The sequence below is a fragment of the Prinia subflava genome, chromosome 25 (genome assembly GCF_021018805.1).
Source record: "Prinia subflava isolate CZ2003 ecotype Zambia chromosome 25, Cam_Psub_1.2, whole genome shotgun sequence".
In the NCBI taxonomy this organism is placed as follows: domain Eukaryota; kingdom Metazoa; phylum Chordata; class Aves; order Passeriformes; family Cisticolidae; genus Prinia; species Prinia subflava.
This window is the reverse complement of record NC_086271.1, coordinates 1,388,389-1,414,944: the sequence shown is the minus strand read 5'-3', so window position 1 is coordinate 1,414,944 and position 26,556 is coordinate 1,388,389. Positions and strand designations below refer to the sequence as shown.

At 43.8% G+C, this 26,556-nt stretch overlaps 2 protein-coding genes across 7 annotated transcripts in view; one reads left to right on the top strand and one right to left on the bottom strand.

Annotated features, from left to right (window-relative positions):
• Window positions 1-26,556, top strand: part of GPA33 (glycoprotein A33) — a 56,118-nt gene that overhangs the window by 8,632 nt on the left and 20,930 nt on the right. The window contains exon 4 of one of the 6 annotated variants that reach the window (XM_063419259.1): window positions 21,780-21,877. The exons of 4 other annotated variants lie outside the window; for them this stretch is intronic. The gene's annotated coding sequence lies outside the window, so the exon portion shown is untranslated. Of the gene's footprint in view, window positions 1-21,765; window positions 21,878-26,556 lie in introns of those variants that run through there. One more of the 6 variants, XM_063419261.1, reaches the window with a different exon arrangement.
• STYXL2 (serine/threonine/tyrosine interacting like 2) lies at window positions 9,255-26,448 on the bottom strand. Its single transcript, XM_063419254.1, has 6 exons — window positions 26,019-26,448; window positions 25,182-25,313; window positions 22,707-22,801; window positions 21,628-21,859; window positions 20,651-20,868; window positions 9,255-18,709 (listed from the first exon to the last, which is right to left on the bottom strand). The coding sequence occupies exons 2-6, from the start codon at window positions 25,292-25,294 to the stop codon at window positions 15,873-15,875; spliced, it is 3,495 nt and encodes a 1,164-aa protein (XP_063275324.1). The 5' UTR covers window positions 25,295-25,313; window positions 26,019-26,448; the 3' UTR covers window positions 9,255-15,872.

Below are 26,556 nucleotides of genomic sequence, written 5' to 3'. Positions count from 1 at the left end.
TAAAGAATTTATTACTTCTAACCATGGAGATGGGTTACCTTTTCAGCTGGGATGGCTAAATCAAGCAGGGACTGCCAGAGCCATCAGATGAGAGAGAAAGGGCCAGAGTGGACATCAATCACAAAGCAGTTGTAAAACAAGTACAACAATGCTTTTAAGAGAAAAGATGTTCTGCTGATGTCCTGCTAGCACAGCACAAGAAAATGAGGATCTTGGTACTTGTGTTGTATCTAGACATTCTTTTTGACTTTGTCTTAAGTTCTTCAGTCTCTCTCCAGTGTTGCTCACCTGGGCCTTTGGAACACCTCTGAGCTCAGAGGTCCAGAGGCCATGCCTGGACCTGGCCTGGGACACAAACATGGTGCCTGTTGCTGGTTTCCAAACAAAGGAAAGCCCAGGGCTGGATCAAACAAGACTCACAGTGTGTTTCACCAGGTTTTTGACTCAGGTGCTCGGAGAATAGGGGCCCCAGCACGAGCTGTGTTTTGTGCCTTGAGGTTGCTTTGGTGTGTTTGTATGCACACCATAGATAAAAACTGCATTTCCTTATTTCACACCCATATTGTGAAAACAAATGCTTTAAGAAGTGTAATTGCCACAAGGTACAGAGGTGAGAGCATCTTTGGTGGGTTTACTTCCTTTGCTTCTTAAAATGCATTCATAGAATTTGATTGAAACTAATATTTGCTTTTTCAAACTGTACTAATTTGTGGTGTGTGTGGGAGCAGGAAGAAAGGAACTTGTACCTCTGCTATGCACAAAGCCCTTGGACCACGAGAAATGCAGGGAATGCTCTGTGATGAGTTATCTGGGAGTCTGCAGTGCTTCAGAAAACAGAAGGAGGAGTAAGGACGGGGCAGGAATTGCTGGATTCATGGATCTGTCTCTTCCTTCTGCAGGTCTGCACAGCTTGCTACTTACATGCAGGACTATACCATGCTCCTTAACCCTCTCAGCAAGCATTTCAGTCTGTAACACTGAAAATATATGGAAAAGTCAAGTTTTTTAGCCACAGACAATGCTTTCTGAATCCACCTCTGTAGTATTAGACTGCAGCTCTGATGGTGAGATTCCCAGTTGCAGAGACTGTGCAGAAATTAGACACTTATAAAATGCATACACAATGAGTTTAAAAAAGATGTTTACTGTAATAAATATTCTTGTAGTTATGTCAGATAGATGAGCATTAGATTAGTAAGAAAATGAATGTCTGAAACCACTGAAGAAAAAGACAGAATTGCAGCAGAATATCATGAATGAAAAAACATTTACCACCCTGAATAGGACCGTCATATTTCCCAACAGCAGAACCCCATCCTCTCCTAATTCCCCCCTCCCTTTTCCCTCCCTCCTCAAACACATACGCATACACTCTGGGAGGAATGACAGCTGTTCTTCATGGAATGACAGCCCAGGGATATTGCATCCTCCCTCAAAAAAAAACCAGGCAAGGTACAGAATAAGGTCAGTGAAGGGAGACAAAGGGGTCTCCCGGAGATGGCAAAGGGTAATTTATTGACAGATGAGATAGACGTTACTACAGAAAAATATTAAATGGATTCTTTTCCCCTGTCTTTAGAAGGGAAGAAACGTGGGAAGGGTTAGGAAGGACAGATGCCAGAAATAGAGACAAATTTCCCAGGAGAGGAAGAAGAAATCCTGAAGGAAATTAGGATCACAACACAGAAAAAAAAATTAAAAAAAAAAAAAATCAGAGCATCTAACAAACTACAAAATTCTGTCCTAGAATTCTGTATGGAAACAACAAAAAAGGGCAGCAGAGAAGGAACTCCACCGGTGTTGGCAGCCTCGCTTCAAAGGCGTTCAGTGAGAGAAAGAAGGGCTGGTAAAACACAGCACCTGATTAAAAGGCAGTGTTTGAAAAGGGCTGTCGGGAAATTACAGAGCTGTGCATGCTCCCGACGTCAGCAGCGAGGAAGACTCTGGGAGCACGAATCAAAGGGAGGCTGAGGGAGCATGTGAAGCATGGAGATTTTATTAGGGGCAGGAGTGAGAAAGGGTTTATATAATGGGAGCAGCCAAGGTCTGCAGATGGGAGGAAAGGAAAAGCCAGGTCTTCTGGTGCAATAAACTGGCATAGTGCTGTCAACTTTGACAGTATGTCAGCTCTCACTGGAAGGAAAGAATCCAAGTGAGAGACTTAAATAGTGGATGTTATGAATATAGTTTCTCTGGCCTAGAGAACTTTCCTCCAAATAATTGCACAGAGGAGGGCAGGAAAAGCCAGTGTACCAGCGCACTCTGGTTGGGGTTGTGTAACTCCATGTTGCCTCCAGCCAAGGACGTGTTCCTAGAGCTTGTAACTTCAGAAGGGTTCATGATTTTTACCTGCAAGGGCCAGGCTGACAACAACAGAGGAGTCGCCAAAGAAAATCACCGCAAAGATAAAAGCAGCAGAACAAAAGACATTCTAAGGAGAACAGATTTCATTTACATTCACAAGCAGGAATAGGTTTAAGCCAAATAATATTTTATTTTGCTCCTTCGTGCAAGCAACATGATTTTCACAGTGTGTAACTCAGTCCATATGGTAGAATGAGGGAATAGAAAGATTTTTAGTGTGTCCATTGTAATGTGCCACGTGCAGTATCTTTCTGATCGTGTCACTGCATGCATAAATCTTGGCAAGACCTTTCTCTCAGAGCAGGTTCTTCTGCCCATTCTCTAATCTCACCTAAACCCCTCCCATTCCGGCAAGCACACACGAGGGGCTCTTACCGTGGGCATTGCATCGCCCTGTGTTGTCAGCTGCCAGGTTTCCAAACTGACAGAAATAATGCTAAACACAGGTTTTAAATGGTCTAGATGGGGCGCATTCATCCCACCTCTGTAACTGCCCATGCTCACTGCTGAAGAGAATAATAGCCAGGCTACATTGGATTTGAAGCTTTGATACTCCAGAGGCATTTGCAATCTTTTGAGCCTTGGGAGCCTTTGAGCCTAGGACAAAGCAAAAATAAAAGCTGTCGTTTTGCTGAGTTTCACTGTTAAATATTAAGGAAGTGTTAAATGCTAAAGCAGGCTTGTACTTCCAGTGGGTGATTTAGCCCAGCTTTCTGCTGGCTAGGAGGCTGCTGCATGCTGAAGTGCAATCTGCCACACAGAGCCAGAACCAATCCGATTGTTTCTGAATCACTTCTCAAACAGAAAACATAGGTAAAGCTGCCGGTTTGCCAGGAATGTATGTCCCATCCATGTGATGGCCTGTATTTATATTTGAAACCACCTGCACCGTCAGTCTGACCCAGATCCGAAAGATGATTGAAGCACTGTAAAATTCAGTGCAGCATATATTAGGGACAGTGTGCAATTACACTGGGTTGTGATGGATCAACTCGAAACTGCAATGAGGAATTTCTCCCTAGCCTGTGCTCACAGACCTGAAGTTACCTTCAGTTCTAACGCCAGCCTTATCCACAGACAAGCCATAGCCCATAAGCAGCAGGTGACAAAAGGCAGAGAAGGGCCTTTTTCAGCTCAGTAACTCAGTGTTCAGGCCATCTCAGAAGACAGCATTTTAACTCACTCAGAGAACCTAAATCTGAGTCCAAGGAAGTGTCAGGCTGTTTCCCTGCGCTGTTGATTATTCTGTTAAAGACTCCCAAATCAACTATTTCCTTTTGAAATGGTAATTTAAATATTCTTTGGGCCAAAAAGGCACAGCACTACTGCTTTGCAAGGTAGCAGCCAGGAGCCATGACTTGGGAGAGGAAAAGCCTGCACTGATGAATGCTGTACTCTTTCACATCACACACTCGCTGGAAAACGGCCTGAAACATGTCAGCCCCTCACAGGCAAAGGCCTTAACCACCAGCTTAGAAAGTCGTGCTTGGCTCTCTGGAGGCCAGTGAGTGTTTAATTGTGCCACAGAGAGGTGAGTGATTGCTCATGTACAATTTTTGTTAGCAAGATGAATTTAGCCCAATCTTTCGAAATATCCTGCAGACTTCTGCTGCTGCAGTATCCATGTACAACACTGGGCTCAGTGTCTGGGTCTCAAACACACTGACAGATGCAATCTCTTTCTCCCAGCCTGTATCTGTTTCGTTCATTTAACTTGCAGGTCTTTTGGGCGAGAACATCTAGAATTGTGCTGCATGCTGCACATGCTGCAGTGGGATCCTGGTGCTAGTTAAGACCTCTGGATACTAATGTAGTGACAAGAAATACCTATATCCTTAGTTATCTATCAGCCCAAAGGATGCTGAGAAATAATAAGTCATAAAATATTTTAAAGTGTTGGGTATGGGCATGGGTATAAGATGAAAAAGACTCTCACCACAAAGGACAGGAAAAGCACAGCATCTCCCTGCAAGGTTTTGGAACGATTCTCTGCCAGAGCTCCTCTGTAGCTTTGTGACAGGCAGAGGTAGCCATGCTGCTTTGAAAGAAGGGCTGTGGTCTTAAAGGTAAGCTATACCACCAGTTTAAAATGCCAGTTCTGTGTGTGGCATGGAAAGTGCAACAGCTCTTGGGGAAAAGTGAAAAAATGAGCTGAAGGCAAATTTCCGTTCCTGTTTCCCCATGAATAAAGTGGACGTTAAGCTCCCTATTAACTTCAGCAAGCAACACTGAAATTCTCTGGCATCTTCAGATGGAACATGCCTATTTTTGAAATTCATCATTTGTACTTTTTCCTTAATTGGACAATTTTTTAAAAAAAAAACATGGAATTGTCTTGTCAGAAAGATTTCTGATGATCTTTGCCTTTTTTCTTAGTGCTTTTGCAATGAATAGCTACGCTCTTTTTTTGCAAAATACAGACTATTCCACTGAAAATTTCGAGGACAAAAATCATTTCTACTTAGCAGTAGCATTAAAGCCCTTGAATTGGGCCACATTCTGCTGCCAATGCAGTTTCGAGCACACTTGGAAAATATTTTGAACAGCAGGGAAGAATAGCGATTACCACCTCACAGTCTCTCAAAGGTGTGAATATTGTGGGTTATTTTCCCTTTGACTGTTTATGGCCTATTTACAGTATAATCACACCAAATCAGGGTTATAACATGCCTTTCTTTTTTTCTTTTTAGTGAAAATAGAATCCAGCTTTTTTTTTTTTTTTTTTTTTTATTTACTGTAGCTCCCCCTAGAAGCTAAGGCATTTTTAGGCACTAAGCAAGAATGATGTCTTCTCCAAGGCATTTGTAACTGAAGGAGAGACAAAGAGAAAGGTGGCCAGGAAAAATATTAGGCAAGTTATTTACACTTTCTATACACTTGCAATAGCTATACTGTCGTAAGCATGGCCAAAAAATGAAATTATAAAGGGTACTTAATTGTGGACAGAAGAGAGAAGGATCAGCACCCCTTGCCCCATGAGCTTGACGACACCTCCCAGCAGAACTGAATCCTTGGGAAGTGATTTGGGAGCCTGAACACTTCTGATGTGTGTCTAATGGAAGCTGAGGGGGTGTGGCCATTAAGACAAGCTTAAATGGTGTTACTCTCCAAGAGGTCCCTCAGTGTAGGCTGGCAGATTCACCACAGATTCATTATACATCCCAGAGGGTAAAAACCAAGGGAGATCCTCACCTAGAGAAAATGTAAAAGAGCCAGCCTGTCTCCATGTGAAAGACAAAAGATGAAACTAAGAAATGTGGTCAGTTACTACTAAGTGTAAAAGATGATGGAAAATGTGTTTAGAGAAGAAGCTGTCTCTGAGATACCAACTTGTCTTTTGTGGCAATGGACAAGTTTTCCTCATTTACTTCTCATAACCCTGTGGGATCTGTGTTTGGAGATGGGGTGACACATATCGTTCAAAGGGATAGAGCATGCAAGTGCTGCAAGCTCAGGGATATATCCAAACTTACCAGCACAAAACCTAGACTGGATATTTAGGAAATTAAGGTGGGTGCTACTCCCACTGCTGAGGATTCCAGGCCCAAGATAATGGTCCCAAGTTAATGATCCATCCCTACCTTACAACATTTCTCATTGACATGGGAATCCAGATATCCATGGTACATAAGGACACTTAAAAAGGGCAGCCTCTGCTTCACAAGCAGTCAAGTTTCTAATGCAGGCCATAGTGGGAAACCCACCAACCACCCTCTGGTCAGGGCAAAGCTGATTCTGTCTAAGGGACAGACAATCCACCTGACCTTACTTTTGGGTGCTCTTAATATACTGGGCATGGATGTATTGACAGGTCAGTCGTGGGGAAAATGGGAAATAGGAATATCACCCTTTCTGTCCCTAAGTTTATCTCCTACAGATGCATCTCTGACTGATAATCTGTTGCAAACAGCTGCTCCTTTACCCCACAGTAAGGCAGTTACTATTCCACAATACACATTACATTCTGGGGCTATTTGTCCTGTTACTGAATTGATAAAGGAGCTGGAAGAACAGGGAATTATTGTCACGTCTCATTTCCCCTACAATTCTCCTTTATGGCCAGTAAAAAAAATCTAATGGCAAGTGGCAACTAACAGGAGATTACAGAGCCTTGAACACTGCCACTGAGCTGCTCACTGCAGCTGTTCCAAGTATGAATGATACAGTAATTTTTCTTAATGAACAATCTCCTGTGCTCAGCCAACACCAGCAGGATGCTTTGAACACCTCAGCGTGGTATCCAGGAGATCAGGTGCAATTTCAACACCCATCACTTGGAAAACTCCAGATCCCTTTGCCTCACTTTTGAGGGAAAGGAATATGGGGAACAGTGGATAATGTGGGAGTGAAATTAATCATTACTGAGACTTGGATATGATCCAAAACCTAGCTCTTCTTTCCCTCTCCCTAGGAATTGTTGAACTCTCAGACAAGTAAGTGAAAGCTGTCATTCAACCTGCATACAACGGGAAAGTGTCCATCTAGAAAGTATATTCAAGCATTTTCTGGAACTTTGTTAATGCTTTTTGTGGTATAGTGCTATCACCTGTGATAATGTTGACAATGTCTAAAAAGTCAAGAGGCTTCATGTGCTGGACAATTCTAATCCTCACCTTGGAGCATCTGGCACGGTGTCACATAAATGTTGATGCCCTGTGCGATGGCCAACAAATCCACAGAAGCTGGGCTTTGCTGGACTCAGGATTATGAGCAACCATCTCTGTATGATAGGGACAAGGACCTAGGCAGGAATATCTGACTTTGGATCCCTAAACAGTTTTTGGGCAGTAGAAAAATAGCCTGATTTTCATCCATGTTCAGTGTCTAAGAGACCCAAATTATGCCAATACCTTTTCAGAAATGAGTAGTGAACTAAAGTGGAAGAAAAAGCTCCCTTAGACTATAGTGGAATTGTTTTCTCAGGACTACTGTCATACTTCTACAGTTAAAAAAAAAAAAAAAATATATATATATAAGGGGAAATATTGATGAACAGTAGTTTCAACCAAAGAGTTGACTTTCCTAGTGTGCTCCAGGCTGAAATCTCTGAAAAGCAAAAATGCTCACTTGCAAGCTATCTCCACAGCCCAGATCAGCAGGCAGCAATTAGTTTCCTGAGCACTCACTCTTCTTTCCATCTTGCTGATGGATATTTCATCTGAGTTTATGCTCTCCTCCCTCGCCTTCTCTTCAGCCTCTCTGCCTCTCTTTCCAATAAGGCTATGATCTGTCACAGACTCTCAATGGACAAGACCTATACATCCCATCACTGTCACAGGCAGTTACATGAGACAGGCCAGGATGAAAAGCGGTTTGGAAGGGAGAGACGCCGTCATGCTTCAGGGCATGGAGTTGAACTCTAGCCAAGGAGGGGAGATGAAGGAGGGCTTTGGGCCAGAAGGGGAGAAAATTTTACTTAGGGCAGGTTATTCCATAATTACCCACTTAAACTTTCTTTATACTTCTGAGGTGAATCTGGTTCTGGCCAACATCAGAGACACAAGGGGTGGATCACTGGTCTGATCCAGGAGGGGAATGAGTTTCTTCATTCTTTCTGCCAGTGCACTGAGTTTATAATGTTTTCTGAAACCACAATGAAATCCCTTTCCAAGCATGACCCTTGCTCTGCCAGTGATAGCCAAAACTCCTTCCCCTAGCCCTGTCCTTCACACTTCCACAAGAAATACAGAGAGAAGCCAGTACAAAGCCAGGTCAAGATGATAAGAACAAAGCCTTGAAGGCTGCTTTTAGATACCAGCTTTACTTCGACAGAGGAGGAAATTTTCAAAGAGGTGAACTCTTTCTGTCTCTCTCTCAGGCAGGAGTCTCCTGGGAGAAGAAGAAAACAGCTTTCATTTTAGCGAGTCATGATATTTATGGCCCTTTTATGGGTTTTGTTTGAAAATATAAAAGTAGATGGACTTAAATCTGTTTCAAAAGAAAGGAGATAGGAAGGGGAGAGACAGAGCATATGAAGGGCACGTGGGTCTGAATCATCTGCCCACCTTCAAAAGGAAATCAAACACCTTCTTTGTTTTAATATGGACCTCTTCTGCCAGTCATAAGGATAATATCTGACCTTGTCTGGCACAGACCCTTTTATCCCTAATGACATACAAATTTTTTATGTACACTACCACTGAGCACACTCACCTTGGGATGAAACATGACAACTATTAAATTATGCAACTGCAGCACCATGCAACAGTTCAGGTGCGATCGCTTCCAGGAAGCAGACTTTCAGATCACATCTCCTGCAGAACTGAAAGCTTTATACTGTATTCCTGAGGGGCAACTGTCAGCTTCTGCTTGCTCACATACCAGTCTCATGTGGGCTTTTATCCATCCTATTTGTGGTGTCTGTTCAGCAACTGAGGTTGCACCCTTTTGAGGGCCTCCTGTTTTTCATAAGTGGAATCTCCTCTGACCCTTTGCCTCTAGGCAATACTTTTGATCCAATTCACTGGCTGAGGAGCACTTGCCTCGAAATTATTGAGGGAGGGAAGTTTAAGTTGGAGGACTGGGGTTTGCTTTTAGTTTTGAATGTAGTTAAGCCTGTAGTGGTCATTTTATGCACTTTGGGAATGAACCTCCGTAGGTTATGACAGCTACTGGGATATTTCTATGAGCAAAATGTACAAAGCTCCCCATTAATTGGCAGTTTCATAAAAGATATTGCAGTTTCATAAAGTTCTCCTCTCAAGCAAGGAGGGAGAAATGTTCTGCCCAACTAATGGATGACTTCTGACTGGATCTGAGTTCAGCATGGAGTCATTGCAAAGATCAAATTGCTGGGATGGTCCATGAAGACAGAGCAGTCATACTATGCTTATTGCCAGCTGGTGTTTACTGTATCTTTCTTTAATATGGTGCCCTGCAATAATCAAATGGACAGATCACAAATAAGCGAATCTTTAAAATTAGGCAAGAGGCGCCCTAAGCTGTAAGAGGTTGTAAAAAGTTCTTACCACCATCATTATTTTCTTATATCACTCATAAAATACTCTTAAGACATTAAGCTGCAGGTTGATGCTGTTGGCAGTTGGGTGATGCTATAAAAATTACAGTTCCTTTAAATGTTTCTGTCTTCTAATTAGTATCACCAAAGTCCTGTTTCAGTTTTATGCCCACACACATGCCCTCCTGACTGGAGTCATCCTTCCTGTCATGGTTACTTGTGCAGAGTCCTTGGTAAGTTTGAATCAGGTTTTAAGATTTATTGATCTGGCCTTGTCCATTCTGTGGTGTGTTCTTTGATTTAATTTAATGACCATAAAGCATTCAGGCATGTTAGCATGAAGGGTGCACTGGAAAAAATAAGTGATTGATGGATTGATTAATTGATTGATTGATTATTTGATTGATTGATTTTGTAGAGACATTGTTCTCTTCATAGTAAACGATGAAGCTAGTTTTCTATTACACACATTCATGTCTTCCTGGCCACACATATCTTAACTAAAAGTAAACCAGTGTACCTGCAGATATCAATCAGATGTGGAAGCAGTTATGCTCTTCTGTAAGGATTTAAATTGTCTGCTTTAAAGATACATGCAAATAAAAATGAAATGCAGTCCAGAGGGGAAGGTTCAAAGCACAAACAGGATGTCCCTTCTCCTGCTCTCTAAGACAGTTTTCACATCACCACACTTGGATAGTCCTGGAAAGAATGGAATTCATATTGTTGCCCGCTTTTATAAGTCACAAATAATGTTTTTTCTTTATATCTGTGTGTGTTTTTGTGTGTGTGTGCACCCTGTGGCAGAGAAACAGCAGTCACAGGAAAACACCAAGCTCGGAAGCTACTGAGTAGTTGTAACAGGAGGATAGATAGAAACAACAAGAAATCAGCTCCTGAATATGTTGAAATGTACCAAAGAACAAAAGGCAGCCTAAGAAAAAAAAAAAAAAAAAAAAACCAAAACCAACCCCACAAAAACCCAGAAAACAACGAAACCAACCACAATGACAGGGTGTTCATTCAAGCAGATTATGCTGGTATTGGCAATACACAACATAAATACATGGACTTTGAACCTTTCTCAATTTATTACATGAAGTACAGGGTGACAAATATTATTGGCATTTAAATTATTACTTCTGGGCAAATAAGTTAGAACCTTGCTGAAATGACTGGGGCAATTCACACACCATTTAGACCTATGCTCTCACCTCTCTAGAAAACAGTTTGTTACACATACCTCCCATTCTGGAAGTTTTCTTCACAATTAGAACAGCCACAGATTTGACCCACTTTCATTTTTCTACATGACAAATGAAATTCCAGAGAACAGGTAGGTAGCTCTCAAAGAGATTTTGCTGGATTATGGGAGTATGCAGTGTCTGTTTCCAAGCCCTAGACTGTATTAATCACATGCTTTCAGTACCTTTGTTGGATTGTCTATAAATTTAGGAAGGTCATGGATATTGTGTTTTCACATTATAGTGTCTATATTGAATGTATTACAGCTATACTGTTTAAGGAAAGGCAGGCAATGCAACATAACCTCCCCAAATAAAACTTTTTGTCTCATAATTCACCTAGCTCTCCACCACACCTAATGTGTAAGCATTTCTCAAGGAGCTGTAAAGGAAGGAAATGGTGCTAAACTCCTTTTAAAATTATCCAGTCTAAGCTAGTGCTGCACGCAATAAATCACATTGCCCTGAAATTCCTAGATGGGGAAATGGGCCATGGCCCCACAGCTATCAGTATTATGATGCAAAATGCAGCTCTTACAGTAGAAATAACATATTTCTGGCACATTTCCACTTCCTTCAAACTTGCATGTACCATACTGAATTCCCAATCCAGCACCAATGTCATTTTATCATCGGTGTCCCACTAATGTCTCTCACTCTTTCCATTTCTCCCAGTCCACTTCAGTTTTCTCACAGACCTGTACCTTCTTTAAATCTTCTTTCTTCCCATGGAGCTTGCCTCCTAACCTTTTCCTGGACTTTGATACATCTAAACAAATAAATATTTTGTGTTACATTCATATCTTCCTATCTCTGACCACTGTAGGTCCCCTTCTTAATTTGCCTGTTGTCTTCAGATCTTTTTGAACATTTATCCCCTAGCTCTCTGACTTTCATCACTTTCTTATTTCTTACTTCAAGCAGACCAACATCAAATGGGTTTCTCTCTCATCTATCCCTCCTTAACTTCTTTGGTTCCCACATCCTCTGAGTTTCTACCTTGTTCAAAGGACCTTAAGGAAACAGTAGTAGAAATGGACGGATGGCTATGGAAAAATGCAGAAGGACTTAATGCAACAGAGAGACTGAGAACTAAGATGGCAGATGAAATTCAAGTCTAATAAATGTAAAACATTACAAATAAGAAAACTTAACATATAAAATTATGATTTCATAGCCGACCATTGCCATCCAACAAGATTTGGTGTATATAATAAATATTTCTATGAAAACACCACTCTGGTGCTCAGCAAGAGCCAAAGAAATGTGCAGACTGTTAGGAGTCAATCGGGAAGGAACAGAAAAGAGAAAAAAAAAGGTCAGTATGACATAGGATACATCCCTGCCACACCTGCACCCTGGATGCTGCATGAGGATTTGGTCCTTCATCTCAAACATGACAAAACAGAACTAGAAAGGATTCAGAGAAGAATGGCCAGGATAATAAAGAGACATGGGGCAGCCCCTATATGAGGAATAAGTAACTCAGGTGGAAAACCAGAGAGCTAAAGATGGGACAGAATGACAGAAGGGGAGGGGGGTGTAAAATCTCGTGGAACATGTAAACAGATACTACATTGGCATTGAAGGTTAGTGGGCAGAGGGTTCAGAACAGACAGAAAGAAGGTGGCTTAGCATTTTGTGTACAGTAACTTGTGGGACTTCTTGCTACAAGAGATCACAGAGGCTAGCGGGTACGAGCCTGTAATGGTTATAACTCAGAAATTACTAGGCACTTCCATGGAAGGAAAATCTATTAAGAGCTATTAAATACAAAAATATCAAACCTGGCTTAGGAAGTCTTTGAGTTGCAAATGATTAGAGGCTGGAAGATCATGCTGGGGAAATAACACTTTTATCACTGTATATATTCTTCCCTAGGTATTCACTGTTGTTCTCTATCAGAGACAGGATATTGAGCCAGATGGACCTTTGGTCTGACCCCATACAGCCTTTCTTATGTTCCTGTGTTTATATTCTTAACTGACCGTATGGATGCTCCTTGCACTTTCACCTTCCACTATACAATGCCCAAAAAAACCCTCCTGCCTACAGCAGCAAACTGAGAGGGAGAAAAAAAATATCAGTCCCAGTGCATTTTTGCTGAAAAATCCTTCCTAGATAAATTTGGGTACTTATTTACTCTTTTAATCTACTGTCAGACTGGTGTCATTGCTGAAAAACCATTCACTCTGCAGCTCTGGTCACCTGAAACAATCTGTGCAGACCTCTCCCCTTTCAGCAATTCCTTATCTCCTTCTAAATTCTCATCTTAAAACCTGACTTTCTAGCCTGCCTTCAACCCCTCCATTTCTGTCTCTCCTGGTTATTGGTCTTATGACTGAATGCTTTAATATTTTCACCATGCAAGGTCTTTATGTCACTGTTTCATGTAATTTATACCTGTGAGCTGGAGCCTTTCCCATCTTGCTTTCAAGCACTGGCCATATACTGCGCCGTGTCCAAAATGATCCCCACCCCCTTATTGCTTTGGGGGTTTGGCTTTATTAACAAGGATATAAGCAATAAGAAAATAAAGTTCAGCTATTTCTAAGGCTTCTCCCTTATGGCTGCTCAGCCAGCATCTTAGATGGCCTCTCCCCATCAAACCATTTTTATCTCCCTTTTACACAAGTGAACTAATAAGCCACCTACCCCAATGAGTCAGCAGAACCCACTTAACCCTTTCTCACAAGGGTCAAAACTCGCTATCAGAACGGTCTGGCTCAGACTTGTTACAGAACCATATTCTGCCCCTCGGTCTTGAATAATTTATTTGTGCAGCAGACCTAGATTAGTGTTTAAATCAAAATGCTGCCCAAACAAAGGCTGTGCTATACAGTGCAAAATGAAACCAATTACTGCATCATCTACTGCTCGTCTTTTACAGCGCGAGATGCCCCCTACAGTACTGCAGAGGACAGGCTTGTCTGCTGGGAACATCCAGGCACAGGGAGCAGGAGAGGGATTTTTCAGAGGGAATCAGCCTTTGATAAAAAAGTAAATTCATTGCCAGAAGGTATTGCACACTTCCACTTTGATCCATTGAAACTTAAGACCTTTTCTAGGATGAAATTAAAGCAAGCTCCAAATATGTCTATGCAGAGGTGTTTTCTGCGGAGGAACTTTACCAGGGATGAAGGAAAGAGGAAAATGCCTCTCCTAGCACACACTGCAGAATGCCTATCCTAAGATACACTGCAGAAATTCAGTATAAATTCTCAGAATGTGGCTGAAGACCTGGATAATCACTATTATAAAAATAACGACTCACAGAAATGTGCAAAAACAAGGGATGCATTGTATTATATATTATTTTATAGTAGAAGAGCATTATAAACCCTGGAGCATCTCTGCATGCCTAAAACATTAACATGACCATGTTCCTTATGTATTTCAGAAATGTAATCTGAGTTTACCAAAAAAAAGCCCCAAACCCCAAAACAACCCACACAAGTAAGTTATTTCTCTTTTTTTTTCTACCTTTGTTACTGGTTAATCAACTGATTGTGAGACTCCATTCACCTGACAATAAGTAGCTATTATTTACCCCAGTCCTGGCTGTCAGAAAGAATCATCTTTATCTTCAGAGAAGCAGGGATAATGTCTGATCAGTGAGTTATAGTTGAGAGAAATGATTCTAAGTTTAGGAAAATTGCCAGCTGCATTTTGTTATCAGTAACCATTATTTAGATAGCATTGCTGATGTGTGTAGTGCCATACAGACAGGGACAAAGAGCAGGCCCTTGCCCTGTGGAGCTTGCTGTCTGTATTACACAATTAAAATAGGGAGAGGTACTAGCATAATGGTAATGGTGAGGTCTAAGCATCACAGTGGGAGGGAGAAGAGATTACAAGAAAAAGACAAACTTCCTGTGAGAGAGCGCTGCTGCATCATCCCTCCATTGTGGTTTTAGATTCAGCTCTGCCAGAGGGCTTTGTTGGTTCAAAATACAGTCTGTACGAAGAGGGAACAGATAATTCCAGAGTCAAAGTCAGTAGAAACTGGGCTATGTGCTTATAAGAGAGAGGTGGAGGATGTTGACTGGTGAGGGTTGGGTGCTGTGGTGTGGAAAGACAAAAAAGTGATGCTGTGGCAAGCTGGTGGGTTGTGTCACACAAGCTCACAAGGCTCTGCAGGGCATGGGAAGACCCAAGGCTCTTCATGTGGAGTATTCAGTTACCATGGAGGCTGGGCTTCTTCCTCTGTAGCTCAGGATATTAAGAACACTTTACCTGTAAGATGCCATTTGAACCTACCACCACCTCCTAAAAACAAACTTCCAGGTGCCACCTTCACAGACACACCATTTCTCCTTAGGTGCAAGATGCCTTACACCCATAGTCTAATTAAGTGATTTTATTATGAGGTCAGTTTGTGTATTGCTCTTTTCTTTCAAGGCAATCATGTTGAAAATTAGTCTGACTATAAACACAAAAGCACCGACTTAGCTGAGCTGCATACATAGGTCAAAGTGAAGTCAAAACTCAGAAATACAGCCTACACTAACACTTTAACTACCTAACACCTAACTATCTCTTTAACTACATCATAAAATGATTTTTGGACAGCTGTTAATGCTACTGCATTTTCCCTTTGTTGACCTGAAGTTATTAACAGTAACCAACCATACTGGAGCAGAGATGACACCATCTAATAGAAAATAATGAATACATTCATTACTGCACTGAACTTCTAAACAGGAGGCATCTTCTTTTTTCTAGTATTCCACTTTGCTTCTGCTACTTACTAAAGTAGAACATAACATGTATTCCCCTGAACTATCTTGTTTCTCTAGACATTCATAAGGCTGGTGCAGAAAATGGAGCCTACCTGGTAATATCTTCTCAGTAGTATAAAGTAAAACTGATTAAGAGAAAAACATTCTTTAAGTTCCTAGAAAAGGCTGTTGGCTTCTTCCATTTATGATCAAAAAGATCCTAGAAAAAAACATGTCCAGTCTTTAACGACACTAGGAAATTGAAATAACCAAAATGGGATGTGATTGGTCTTTTGACTTGAGGTGTCACCATTACCTGCTTTTGCTGCTGAAACATTGTCTGGCTCCTAATGGCTTCTAACATTGTGTTCCTACCTACATTGATCATTTAATACCAGCATCTTCTTTCTGACAAGCCACAAACACTTGCAGAACTTGACCTCTTCCCTTCATCGCTTTTGATTAAGAAGAGAACTATCTGCAGGAAATGCCCTACAAACCACAAAGGATTATCAAAAATATAATGATGAGTGAGTGATTCAGGGGCTCTGTGGCTCTCCTTGTGTTCCTGTAGTCTGATCTTGGTCACTCTTCCCTTCTCCGCTGGAGCTTTGCTGTAGTTTCTTCTAGTCGGCTTCTCCAAGCAGCAATAATGGCATCATCATCCATCTCTTCTTCCTCTTCTTTACGTGTGCTTCGCCTGTACTGAGAGACCTGCCTAGATGCAAACCTTTCTTCACTTTGCTCCACTTTTGCCTCCTTCTTTCCATCCTCTTCAGACTTTGAAAAGCTCTGGGTGAACTTTCTCTTTGCTCCACATTCTGACACGTCTGACCTGGCCTCCTCTTCACATGCCTCCACATGATGAGCTCTAACTCGGCTCTGGCTAGATGGTTCAGGGGATTCAGAGTCAAAGGGTGGTTCAGGTGACTGGCTGAAAACATGCAGCTCTGGGCTGTTTCCTCTGGAATTTGTCTCACTGACCCTGGACCTAGTGAACTTGTACATCTTTTTGTCCTCTTTTGCAGAAGCAGAGGAAAATCTTGACGTAGCTCTCAGTGAATCTCCTGTTGACTCGTAGGAAGAACAGCTGTCTAGCTCTTTTCTTTGGGATCTGCAGAATCTGTAACTGGATGTCTCAGAATCCATCTGTCTAACTTTGGATGATCTGCTATATTTCTCTCTAGCTTTCTCCATCTGATCATAATACGACGGTGGTTCTCTTTCTGCTTTCAGGCCATTGAGCCACTTGGTAATATCAGTATCTGTCTCTGACTTCGGTGCACCTGAGGTTGCAGGTTGACTGGACAGATCGAAGTCTGCATAAGTTCTGTCAAAATCTGTTTGCAAGGGACGCCTGTGGCTGTTTGTTGTACTCTCTCTGTCATCTTCTGTTTCATCTTCCTCTGCTTTGGTCAACTTTTTTTTAAATAAAGTGCTGCGTTTATTGTCTCTGATCACCTTTTCAATTTGATAGTCTGACATTTTTTCTCTCATTTCCATTTGCATCTCCTTCTCCTTCCTCCTGAGTTTTTTTAGGTCAACATCATCAGCAAAAAGGCTGTACAGTGGTTTGCTTGTCTGGGTCGTCTTCATGTTTGAGGTAGTCCCTTCTGCCCTTGCGCTCACGGAGGTGTTGCAAGACAGCCCCGACTGAGACTCAGCCCTGCGCAGGCCCTGCTGGTGGAGCTGAGAGGCAGCGAGGGACGAGCCGCTCTGAGCACTGAGAAGAGAAACCCTGTCGTCATCTGCACGCCTGCCAAGGTCTCCCGACAGGGAGGCCATGGCGGACGACGGACGGGACAGCATCAGGATCTCATTTTGCTTTTGAGCAATGGTTTCACTGACCACGTTAGCGATCCAGTTCTGAATGCTTGCCATGGATATGGTGTCACCTGGGCCAACTGGGAGATTGGGAAGGGGTATATTTGGCGTCTGCAGCTGTGTTGCTCCTGTACAACTCCTGGCCTGTGACAAAGATGAATGATTTGTCTGCATGCTCAGTGCAGAAGCTGCATCATCGGCACCGCTTGCAGAAGGTGCTGAAGGCCAGAAAGCTGACAGGGGAATGCTCCCACTCATTGTACTCTCTGTCTCCCAGCTGCACATGGACTGGCTTTCTTCTAAAATTTTCCTTGAACGTTCAAGGAGATCTACACGCCTCTGCTTCTTTTTAGCTGAAGCAGAATCCTCAGTTTTGGCAAATTCCACAAATTCCTCCTTGCTGCTTTCACTGCCCACCTTCTTCTGCCGCTTCATTTTCCAAGCCTGGTAAGCAGTTAGATCAATATCTGACAAACTCTTCCCTTCTGTTTCCTCCTGACCTGCCTGGCTGCCATCTTCTGCTGGAGATGGTGCAGACGATGGCTCTAAATCCTTCTTGTGAAAGCCAAACTGGATCCTCTTGACCTTCCACCTTTCTAGAGGCGTCAACTTGTCCTTGTTCTTTTGGCAGAAATTGTAGAAGGAGCTACAGGAGGAGTCTGAAAGCACACTCTCCTCATCCACATCTCTTTCCTTTCTTCCCAATTCAGGGGATTGTCTCTCCCCACAAGTTTTATTCCTAGAATGATACCTCTGAGCAGCTTCTTTCTCAATCTCCAGAAGCCTCTGATTCCACATGTCCCAAGTGCTCTCAGAAGACATAGAATCTGTGCGGCTCCTCCTCATCCTGCTAAAGCTACTGGCTTCCAGCTGTTTTTTTAGGGTTCGGATCTCAAAACTGCTCACACTCTCAACATCACTGAATTCACCTGATGGGTAAGGTCTTCCTCCCATGCTGCATTCACCATCCTCCTCCCTGGCTGTACCTGCCATCTGGTATTTCTCATTTCTGCGCTGCCAATCATGGATCCTCCGTTCCACATCCTCATCAGATTGTTCCTCTTCCTGATCCAGATGCTTTGGAGATGTTCTCCTTTCATGGTAAACTCCTGCTTCCTTTGCAGACAGGCCTTGTTTCCTCCTCCATTCCTCATACAATTGTTCCTCTTCCTCCTCAGTGATCAGGGTGGAGTGTTTGGAAACCCAGCTAGTTTTTTCCACTGATGAGGAGCTCATAAAACTACCCAGAATGCTGCTGGTGTCCTCTTCTTCTACTGTGATGGAGTGGGCTTTGGCTCCCTTGACGCTCCCTGAGTCCCCAGCTCCGGACAGCCGCGAAGAAGTCCCTGCGTAGGCAAGAGGGCTTTGGCTCGGGGTCACGTCCTCATCTCCAGAACGCTCCAGCTCTCGCTCCTCCAACAGCTGCTCATTGAGCTCCCGCAGCTGCTTCAGGAAGCCGTCGTTGGGGTAGATGGCACGTTTCTTCCTCAGGGTCATCAGAGCCTCCAGAACGGTCATGTGGTGGTAGATCATCAGGTAGGCAGCCACCAGCACCGCTGAGCGGCTGATCCCCATCTCACTGCTGACGAGGATTCTGCCTATAGACAGTGAATAGGAAAGGAATCAGCTGTGTCCGATAACAGACAGGGTGCTCTGGTGTGTAGCACAAAAGCCTTCTCTGAATACTGTTAAAAACTGCACAGATTAGATGTTTCAGTGACTGAAACCAATACTAAATATTTGCTAGCTTTACCTTAATGAAAATCTTGATACATATGAATAAAAAGCACATTCGTTTCAAAAACTGTGGGCAGGCACCTTTCCAAACAATCTAAATAGTATTCGTATTTTTACCTACACACTTCACTTACTCCAAAAGCTCATAATAGGTATTAGAAAGGCAAGAGAGACATTCTTGACTTGCTGGCTGACATAAGATCTGACATTTAAGCTTTCCATGCCTTTTTCTCAGTATGTAAAAAGTGAGATATTAGCATTAGCCTCCAGGAAGGTATTGGGAGGATAAGCAAGTAACTTATTTTTTCTATAAGGGACATTATAGGACTTAAATAACAATTTTATATTAATTTAATTGTATTTTTACCAGAATCTAGATCAGTTTTGCAAGGTACCCTCAAACAATTACATTGAAGGCTGGCTGGAGGCCACAGTCCTATTATATCTTACAAGAGCAGAACCAAGCAATTATCAGAAAGAGCTGATTTTAACTCTGACAAACTGATCCAGATGCTTCGAACTACTGGGATCCACTGTCCTGCACCAGTAACTGTATGAGCAAGAATCAAAACTGAGGATCTGCTGTATTTTATAGCATTTACATTTTACCTCTTGCAGAAAACCAAGCTTTGGCACAGACAAGTTCTTTGGAGTTTAAGTTACTTGTATGGCAAATTGCAGCCAAAGAAAGGCTTGTAAATATGAAGAGAGTGTAAATGAGGCTTTGCTAGCTTGCAAACAACTGAAATGACTGTTTCTAAATGTGTGATAAACTCCAGTTTAATCAATCTGTTTGCACTGAAACTTAATGGAGCCAATTTAAACACCGCCTTTCTGAACTGCTGCTATGTTACCACAAGAGGTTTACCTAATGAACCTCTTCCTGCAATCCTGCAATCTCTTTTATGCCTTTCTTAGCTTTAAAAGTCTTGGTTGCCTTCCAAGTGTTTTACCAGCCAGCAATGCCAATCTAACAGCTCACCAAGAGGGGGAGATCTCCTTCCTTTCATTTCTTCCAAGGCTCCTCTGCCTTAGTGCATCCTCCTCGTGTTGTTGAGCTATTAAAACTGGCTTAGCGTTCCTTGTATATGAACAAAACTTTACACTTTTCTTACTGTCACAACTGCTGCGAGGTAATCTGTTGCCTCTCTACAGAAATTAGATTAATTGACAATTTGTATGAAGAATATCAGTGATATCACAGATCCCGGTGCTTCTTTCAATACTGAACTGCAAAAAGATATTTCTAACTGTCCACTGAATTTGCAACAAAATGACCACTGCGCACTGAAGGTCCACAGAATAACAGTTGCCATGGAATTGAAGTCCAGCAAATCTGACAGCAGCCTGGGTGTAGACATCCAGAGGTTCAGCTCAGCCACTTGGGATTGTTCTAGTAAATCAGCCTGGGTTTTTGCATCATGGTGCCTTGGTACACGCAAGGTACAGGAATATATCTATCTCTATATATAGTATTATAGAGTATCAATATTTTTAAAAAATCTATTAGAGCAGGGATTCTACTCTTTGCTATAGCCAGGTTCTTTCAAAGCAGCTGCAGGAGCTAACTTGCAGTCACTTTAAACCTGAAGCCATGGGGCTGCTGGGCTGCCTCCCCTAACCAATTTGCTCCCTCCTCTTTTGAATGAAATAGGCAGGAGATGTTCAATGCAGCTGCATGCAGAGGGCCAAGGCTCTGCTTCTACCCCATTACAAATGTGGTGTATCAGCTGTTTATCAGAGTAAGCTTTCTCCCTGTTAATTCCCAAGCAACCTGAACCACTTCAATCTTCTCTTCTTACCTCTGTAAGTCAGCAGGGCTTCGTCGAGGAACTCTGCAGCTGGGCGGAAGTGTTTGGAGATATCCATATCTGGAAAATCATCCACCTCAATGCCCATGTACTGGATATTGAGACCATTGTAGAAACTTGGTCCTGTGTAGACACCTGTGCCATGAGCTGCATTCAGGACATGGGTGATCCCCAGTCTCTTCAAACGGCTTTTGTTCACTGCAACACTTCTGCAGAAAAGGAAACAACATGTTAGATATCAGTGCTCCTATTTTAGGTGGGAAAAAAGCTGCATGCTACAAGGTTTACATAACTACCAGTCCATATTACTCATTCAGCATGAGGCACCACTCAGATCTTAATGTCCTTTGAGAGTTCTACAGGTATTTCTTTCCAGTGCTCAGTGGGAAAAGAAAACAAGAAGCCTGCATTCACCTGTAGAGCCATATGCTCTGTTTCCACTGCAGCTGGATTTGAAACTCATACTGCCATCCTAGGCTCAGGTCATGTATTTATTTATCAATTTTTATTGCTCCTTAATTGATGCTTTACTCTATATCCCCTTCTAATTCTGTCTGGTCTCTTACACAGGTATCTCAGACAGCTGAACCATGGTACAGGAGACCTAATCAAGTTTACTTGACATTTGCTTTGGCATTACCTTTTAAACTCCCTTTTACACAACAAAGACTTTAGTTCCAATTTTAGGGCCAAATTCCAATCATAACAGTAGGATTTGGGCTTATTTGTTTTTTCCTCTCTTAAACTGTTGAAGCATCTAAACAGCATAGGAAAGCTGCTGATTCTACTCCAGAAGTATTTACTTTGCAGTGCATAGAGATTTCTGTGAGCACAGTCTGAAAAACACTTTAGGGCTCTCTAGGGATGAAAGGTATTAGATGCATGTAATACATGTTATGCCTTCAATGGTTCCATTTGACCCCTTACTGGGAGTCTCGTGCAACTAGATGACAAGAGCTGACACTCACTTTTCTGCTATGAAGACATTAGGCCAGACTTCATCCACAGCGTCTCTGGGGGTCTCCAGCCTGTCCTTCATAAGTGCCCTCTGCAAGTCCATCACACACGGCGTGTTAAACAAGCTGGTGTCATCAATCTTTTCCTTAACTCGGTTGTACAGGTCTTCCACCATCAGCTGCTGTGCAGACTCCAGCATCCTGGGACACACCGACTCTACCCTGACATCCTTTGTCTTCAGCTCTGGAATAAACTGACATTGTAAGTAAAGGCACATATAAAAATGCAGATGTGTGAGCTATCAGTACTTGTGCCTGGGACAAGCCTTGTGGCTTTTTTTCCCAGAAACATCACCCTGTTCTGTCTGCAGTGTAGGCAGGTCTGTGCTCACCGAGGAACTGCCTCAGGGTGATCAGCAATGAGCAGGGCACACTGCACCGTCCTCTCAGTCCCACACTGGCCAAAGGCCTGGGAGTTAAGGGCACCCTTATTCCCGACCCAGAGGAATGCTGCTGCTGCCTACGCCCTCCTGAAGAGGGGTTGTGGCGAGGGAGCTGCTGAGCTCTTCTCCCTGGTATCCAATGATCAGACATGGGAATGGTTCAAAGCTGAGCTGGGGAGATTCAGACTGGACATTGAGAAGCACTTTTTGTCTGACGGGTAGTCAAACACTGGAACAGGCTTCCTAGGGAGGTGGTTAATGCCCCATCCTTGACAGCGTTTAAGAAGTGTTCGATAGTGCCTTAATAATATGATTTAACTTTTGGTCAGCCCTGATAGTCGGACTTAGATGATTGTGTATGTCCTTTAAACTGAAATACTCCATTTTTTTCTGTTCTATTCCATTCCACTCTAATTTAGTTTGTTGCAGCAAGCAACCAGCACTCAAACTTTTACCCCTGCAGTACACAATTCTGCCACAGATTCATTGCACACTTCAAAGGAAGTCACCAAACCTTTCTGTAAGTTGTTAATTCTCTACTTCAGATGGAGTTTTCTCATAAGGGATTTTTTATCATTTAGGATCTGTAGATGAGAAAGGCAAAACAAATGCAACTTCAGGTCTCTGTAACTTACATAGTTCTCTTACCTTCACTGATGATTTGTTTGGCAGCCACAGCAGATGACAGATGGATTGGCTCCATGAGGATGCTCTCTGTATCAGTGTCTGATATCACTGAATACCTGCCAACCAACCACACTGCCTGTTAGGCAAATGCCTCCACTGGGATCCCATCCCCAGGACTTTAGCCCTCTTCACCCATTCCAGAGGGGAACAGCAGGGAACCGGAGCAGAGTGGAATCTTTGGTTGTAGAAAGGAAGTCCCAGCTCTTCTCCCACATCTCATTCCTACCCTGATCTCCAGCATGGCACTACAGGCTTCAAAGATGCCTTGGCATCCAGTGTTTGCAGGATGTAGACAGGTCCCAAGGGGATAAGCTGGCAGTGGGCTTAGGAGTGCAATCAAATTGCCTGGTGGAGGAGTTTATAGGTAGAGAAGATCAGTGTCTGGTTTGAGACTGGGAGGGGGATGGATCACAAGAAAAAGTCTCACAGGTAACTCTCACTTAGACATACAGATATAAACATGGTCCTAACTGGAATTCATTAATTCAAAACCGATTGCACTAGAAAAATGTTGGGTTTTCTTTCTGCCAGTTAATTGCCTGCAAGCATCCTTTGAGTCACCACAAGCTGCAGTGCAAGCATTGACATTGAAGCCTGTGAATCTCTCCCTCAGTATGTTGTACCTTGGGCACTTCAGAGCAAGAACCTTTGGTCAGTCTCTCCAGTCAGTGTTGTGTGACTGCGGGTCAGAAACCACTATGACACCCACAAACACCTTTGAAGTGAGTTATTTGATATAGTGTAATAAGTTTTTGTTAAGCAAAAAAGCCACAACCCTAAAAACAAGTGTACTTCCCTCTGGGTCCACCTATACAGTCCAAGAAAATCCAGTCTCTCAGTTGGACCACCTCAACAAAATATTTTATGGAGTTTTTTTCCCTGATCTACACTCCCTACACTTCCTTCCAAATAGATGGTACAAATCGCTGGGACAAGTTTGCTGCCTTCACAGAAGCTCTCTGGCAATGCAAGCCACAATTTTGTTTTGTTTATGTTTAATCAAAGCAGGAGAGGGAGGGGGATTAATATGCAGTCGGAGTGCAGCAGTGTCTGGAGAGCTGAATTGCATTCAGGCTCCAGAATCAAAACAGAGGGCACAGCCATCGGAAACCACTTAACAGGCTCATCCAGGTCATTTAGTTGAGTTCCAGCACTTGTCAACCGTGACTGAAAGTAATCCTTTTCTAGTTCTTCAACGGCGTTTACGAGATGAGCAAGGGGAGTCTCAGTCTCATTTACAGGAGCTGACACAAATTTGCAGCTATGCTCTGCCTTCGATTCCTTCTGCTGTAAAGGTTGCCTCCAAGCTCAATAAAAAGGTAACAGTTGGCAATAATCTGCCACCACTGCCTCAACACCTTTTACCTGTAGCTGCCCTGAGCATCTGTGAAATGCAGAAATGCCCAAGGCTGGGTCTTTCAAGGACCCCCTTCTGGCTGGGAAGGATCTTGCCATTTTCATCACTGTGTTTTGCCATCCACAGCAAGAAAAAAGGGAGAAAAAAGGGAGAGAAAAGGGAACAGGCAAGGCAAGGCCAGGCCAGGCCAGGCCAGGCCAGGCCAGGCAAGGGAATTAACTGGAGAGATGTTTCTGTTCATTTTGACTGACTGATGAGCAGTAGGAGAGAGCTCAATACATAATTTTTCAACACATAATTTTACTTTATGTGAGTTCAATGATCTTCCTAAACAATTTTGAAATACATATTATTAAATATAACTACTCAATCTTAATTTTTCTGCAGTGTCCCCCAGTTAGCAGGAAACATTTCATAACCTCCTACTTGTTGAGGAACACTGGGGAAGGTTCTTTTCAAACTCTATCCCTACTCCTTGCTTTCAGCTAAAGCATCTCAAAGGGTACAGAAAGCCCTGCAGAGCATTTTGCTTTAGGAAAAGAGAACAAAGGGGTGTATTTTTCCTTGTATTAGGAGAAAACACATCTAATCATGCTTGTTTTGCTTGAGGTAACTCAATTTCTGCTTGTGCTGTGACAGCCTCCTGTTCAGTGCCTGAAGCCTGTAGCTCAAGTTGGTTCTGAATCAAACCCAAATCCCAAGATCTTTGGTCTCTCTGTGGCTGGCAAAGCCTAATATCAACATGCAATAAACCCACAAGTCCTTATAATGGACACAAAAATGAAGTTGCAAAGAGTTGAAACTGGTTCAGAAGCTTCTGCATAGGGGTATGAGGGATGAGACAGGGAAGAGTTTATCCCTGCTGTGCACTCTCCCAGCAGGGTGGATTAATTAGTGCAGGAGTCTCTGCAGGCTCTGTCTGAGCTGGCACACTGACCTCACCTCAGGGAGAGCAGGGAATCCCTGGGCTCAGCTTGGCCCAAGTGCCAGCGTGGAGCAGAGGAAGGACGGGAAAGCAGGGGAGGGCAGCACCCCCTGGGTGCTGTCAGGAGGCCGAGGCAGTGCCTGTGTGGACTCACCGGCTGGGCGAGGGGCTGCGCAGGTAATGGGCCTGCACGGCCTTCACGTCGGGGCCCTCCTCCTCCTCCTCGGGCACCGCCAGCTCGCTGTCCGAATCTCTGCCGCTGGCCATGGCGGCTGCTGGGCATCCGCTACGAGGAGCAGGGCAGGAGGGAGAGCCATTACACAGGGCTGCACAGGGGCCATTCCCTGGCTCTGGGGCATACGTGGCAGAGGGGTACAGCAGAAGGGCCTCCCACACTTGGCTCCTGCAAGGAGCCCTTTCCACAGGGGCTGCACTGGCTGCTCCACCAGGGCTCCTGCCATTCCCAGGGCCTCATGCAGCTCCCTGGCTGCTGCCCAGCCAGCACCAATGCTCTTTCGCCTGTGAGTAAGGGTGCTGGAAGGCCAGGAAGGAAGGGGTGGCAGGACAGAAACTCTATACTCCTCTGACCGCACATGGTGGCTGGAAGGAGCTGTACACAGCCAGAGCCGGGCTGGAAGGAGGGTCAGGGGAAGAAACATGAGACCTTGTGTCCCCAAAGTGAAACGCTCCTAAAGCTTAAGGCCAAAGGAGCTTGAAGGCTTGGGACTTTGTCCTTGTAATCCTTTGTGTGGAGGCTGTTGTTCTCACCCTGCGTGAGGCAAAGCCAGGGCACCACAGCTCAGTTAGGAACATGGAAACAGCAGCCAACACTTGCCCTGGCCCAGGCAGAGGGACTCTTGCCTCAGTGCCACAGGAGCCAGCGGCAGCTCCCAAGGGCCCGGTAGCCACGCTCAGGCCGGGGGATGGCGGCCGCGTGGTCACTCACGGGGCAGTGAGCGGGGAGAAGGGTGAGCAAGGAAACGCAACTTACCCCCCGTGCCTGATGGCTCCACTGGGGGTCCCTGCTGGAGGCACAGCAAAGGAGTCCACTGAAGACAGCAAGGAATGGTGCTGGGGCGGAAAGCAATCAGCTGCCCCCCTCTCACTCTCTCTACTGCTTCTTCATCGAGGGGCAGGACAACTGTTGGCACCAAACCTTTATCAGCTTTCTAAATATAGCTGTCCTGACACTGGCTGCTGGATTGCACGGGGAAGGAATTCAGTGCCTCACAGACAGCAGCTGGTCAAGCACTTAACTCCTTCCCTGCTGTGGGCTGCATCCTCATTGCTCAGTTGCAGGAAAGAGTCCAGAGCCAGTGAGGCTGAACCTGTGCCTGCAGAGAGCCTCCAGGCAAGGGGGATCCCACCAGGCACAAACTGAAATGCAGGTATGACCTCTGATATCCTTGGGAAACAGTGCAGGATGAACCACTCCAACCTAACGGAAAGGAAGCTACCTGTCAACTACCTGGATTTCTGCATTGACTTTGGCATGGTCCTACACAACATCCTTACCTCTAATTTCGAGA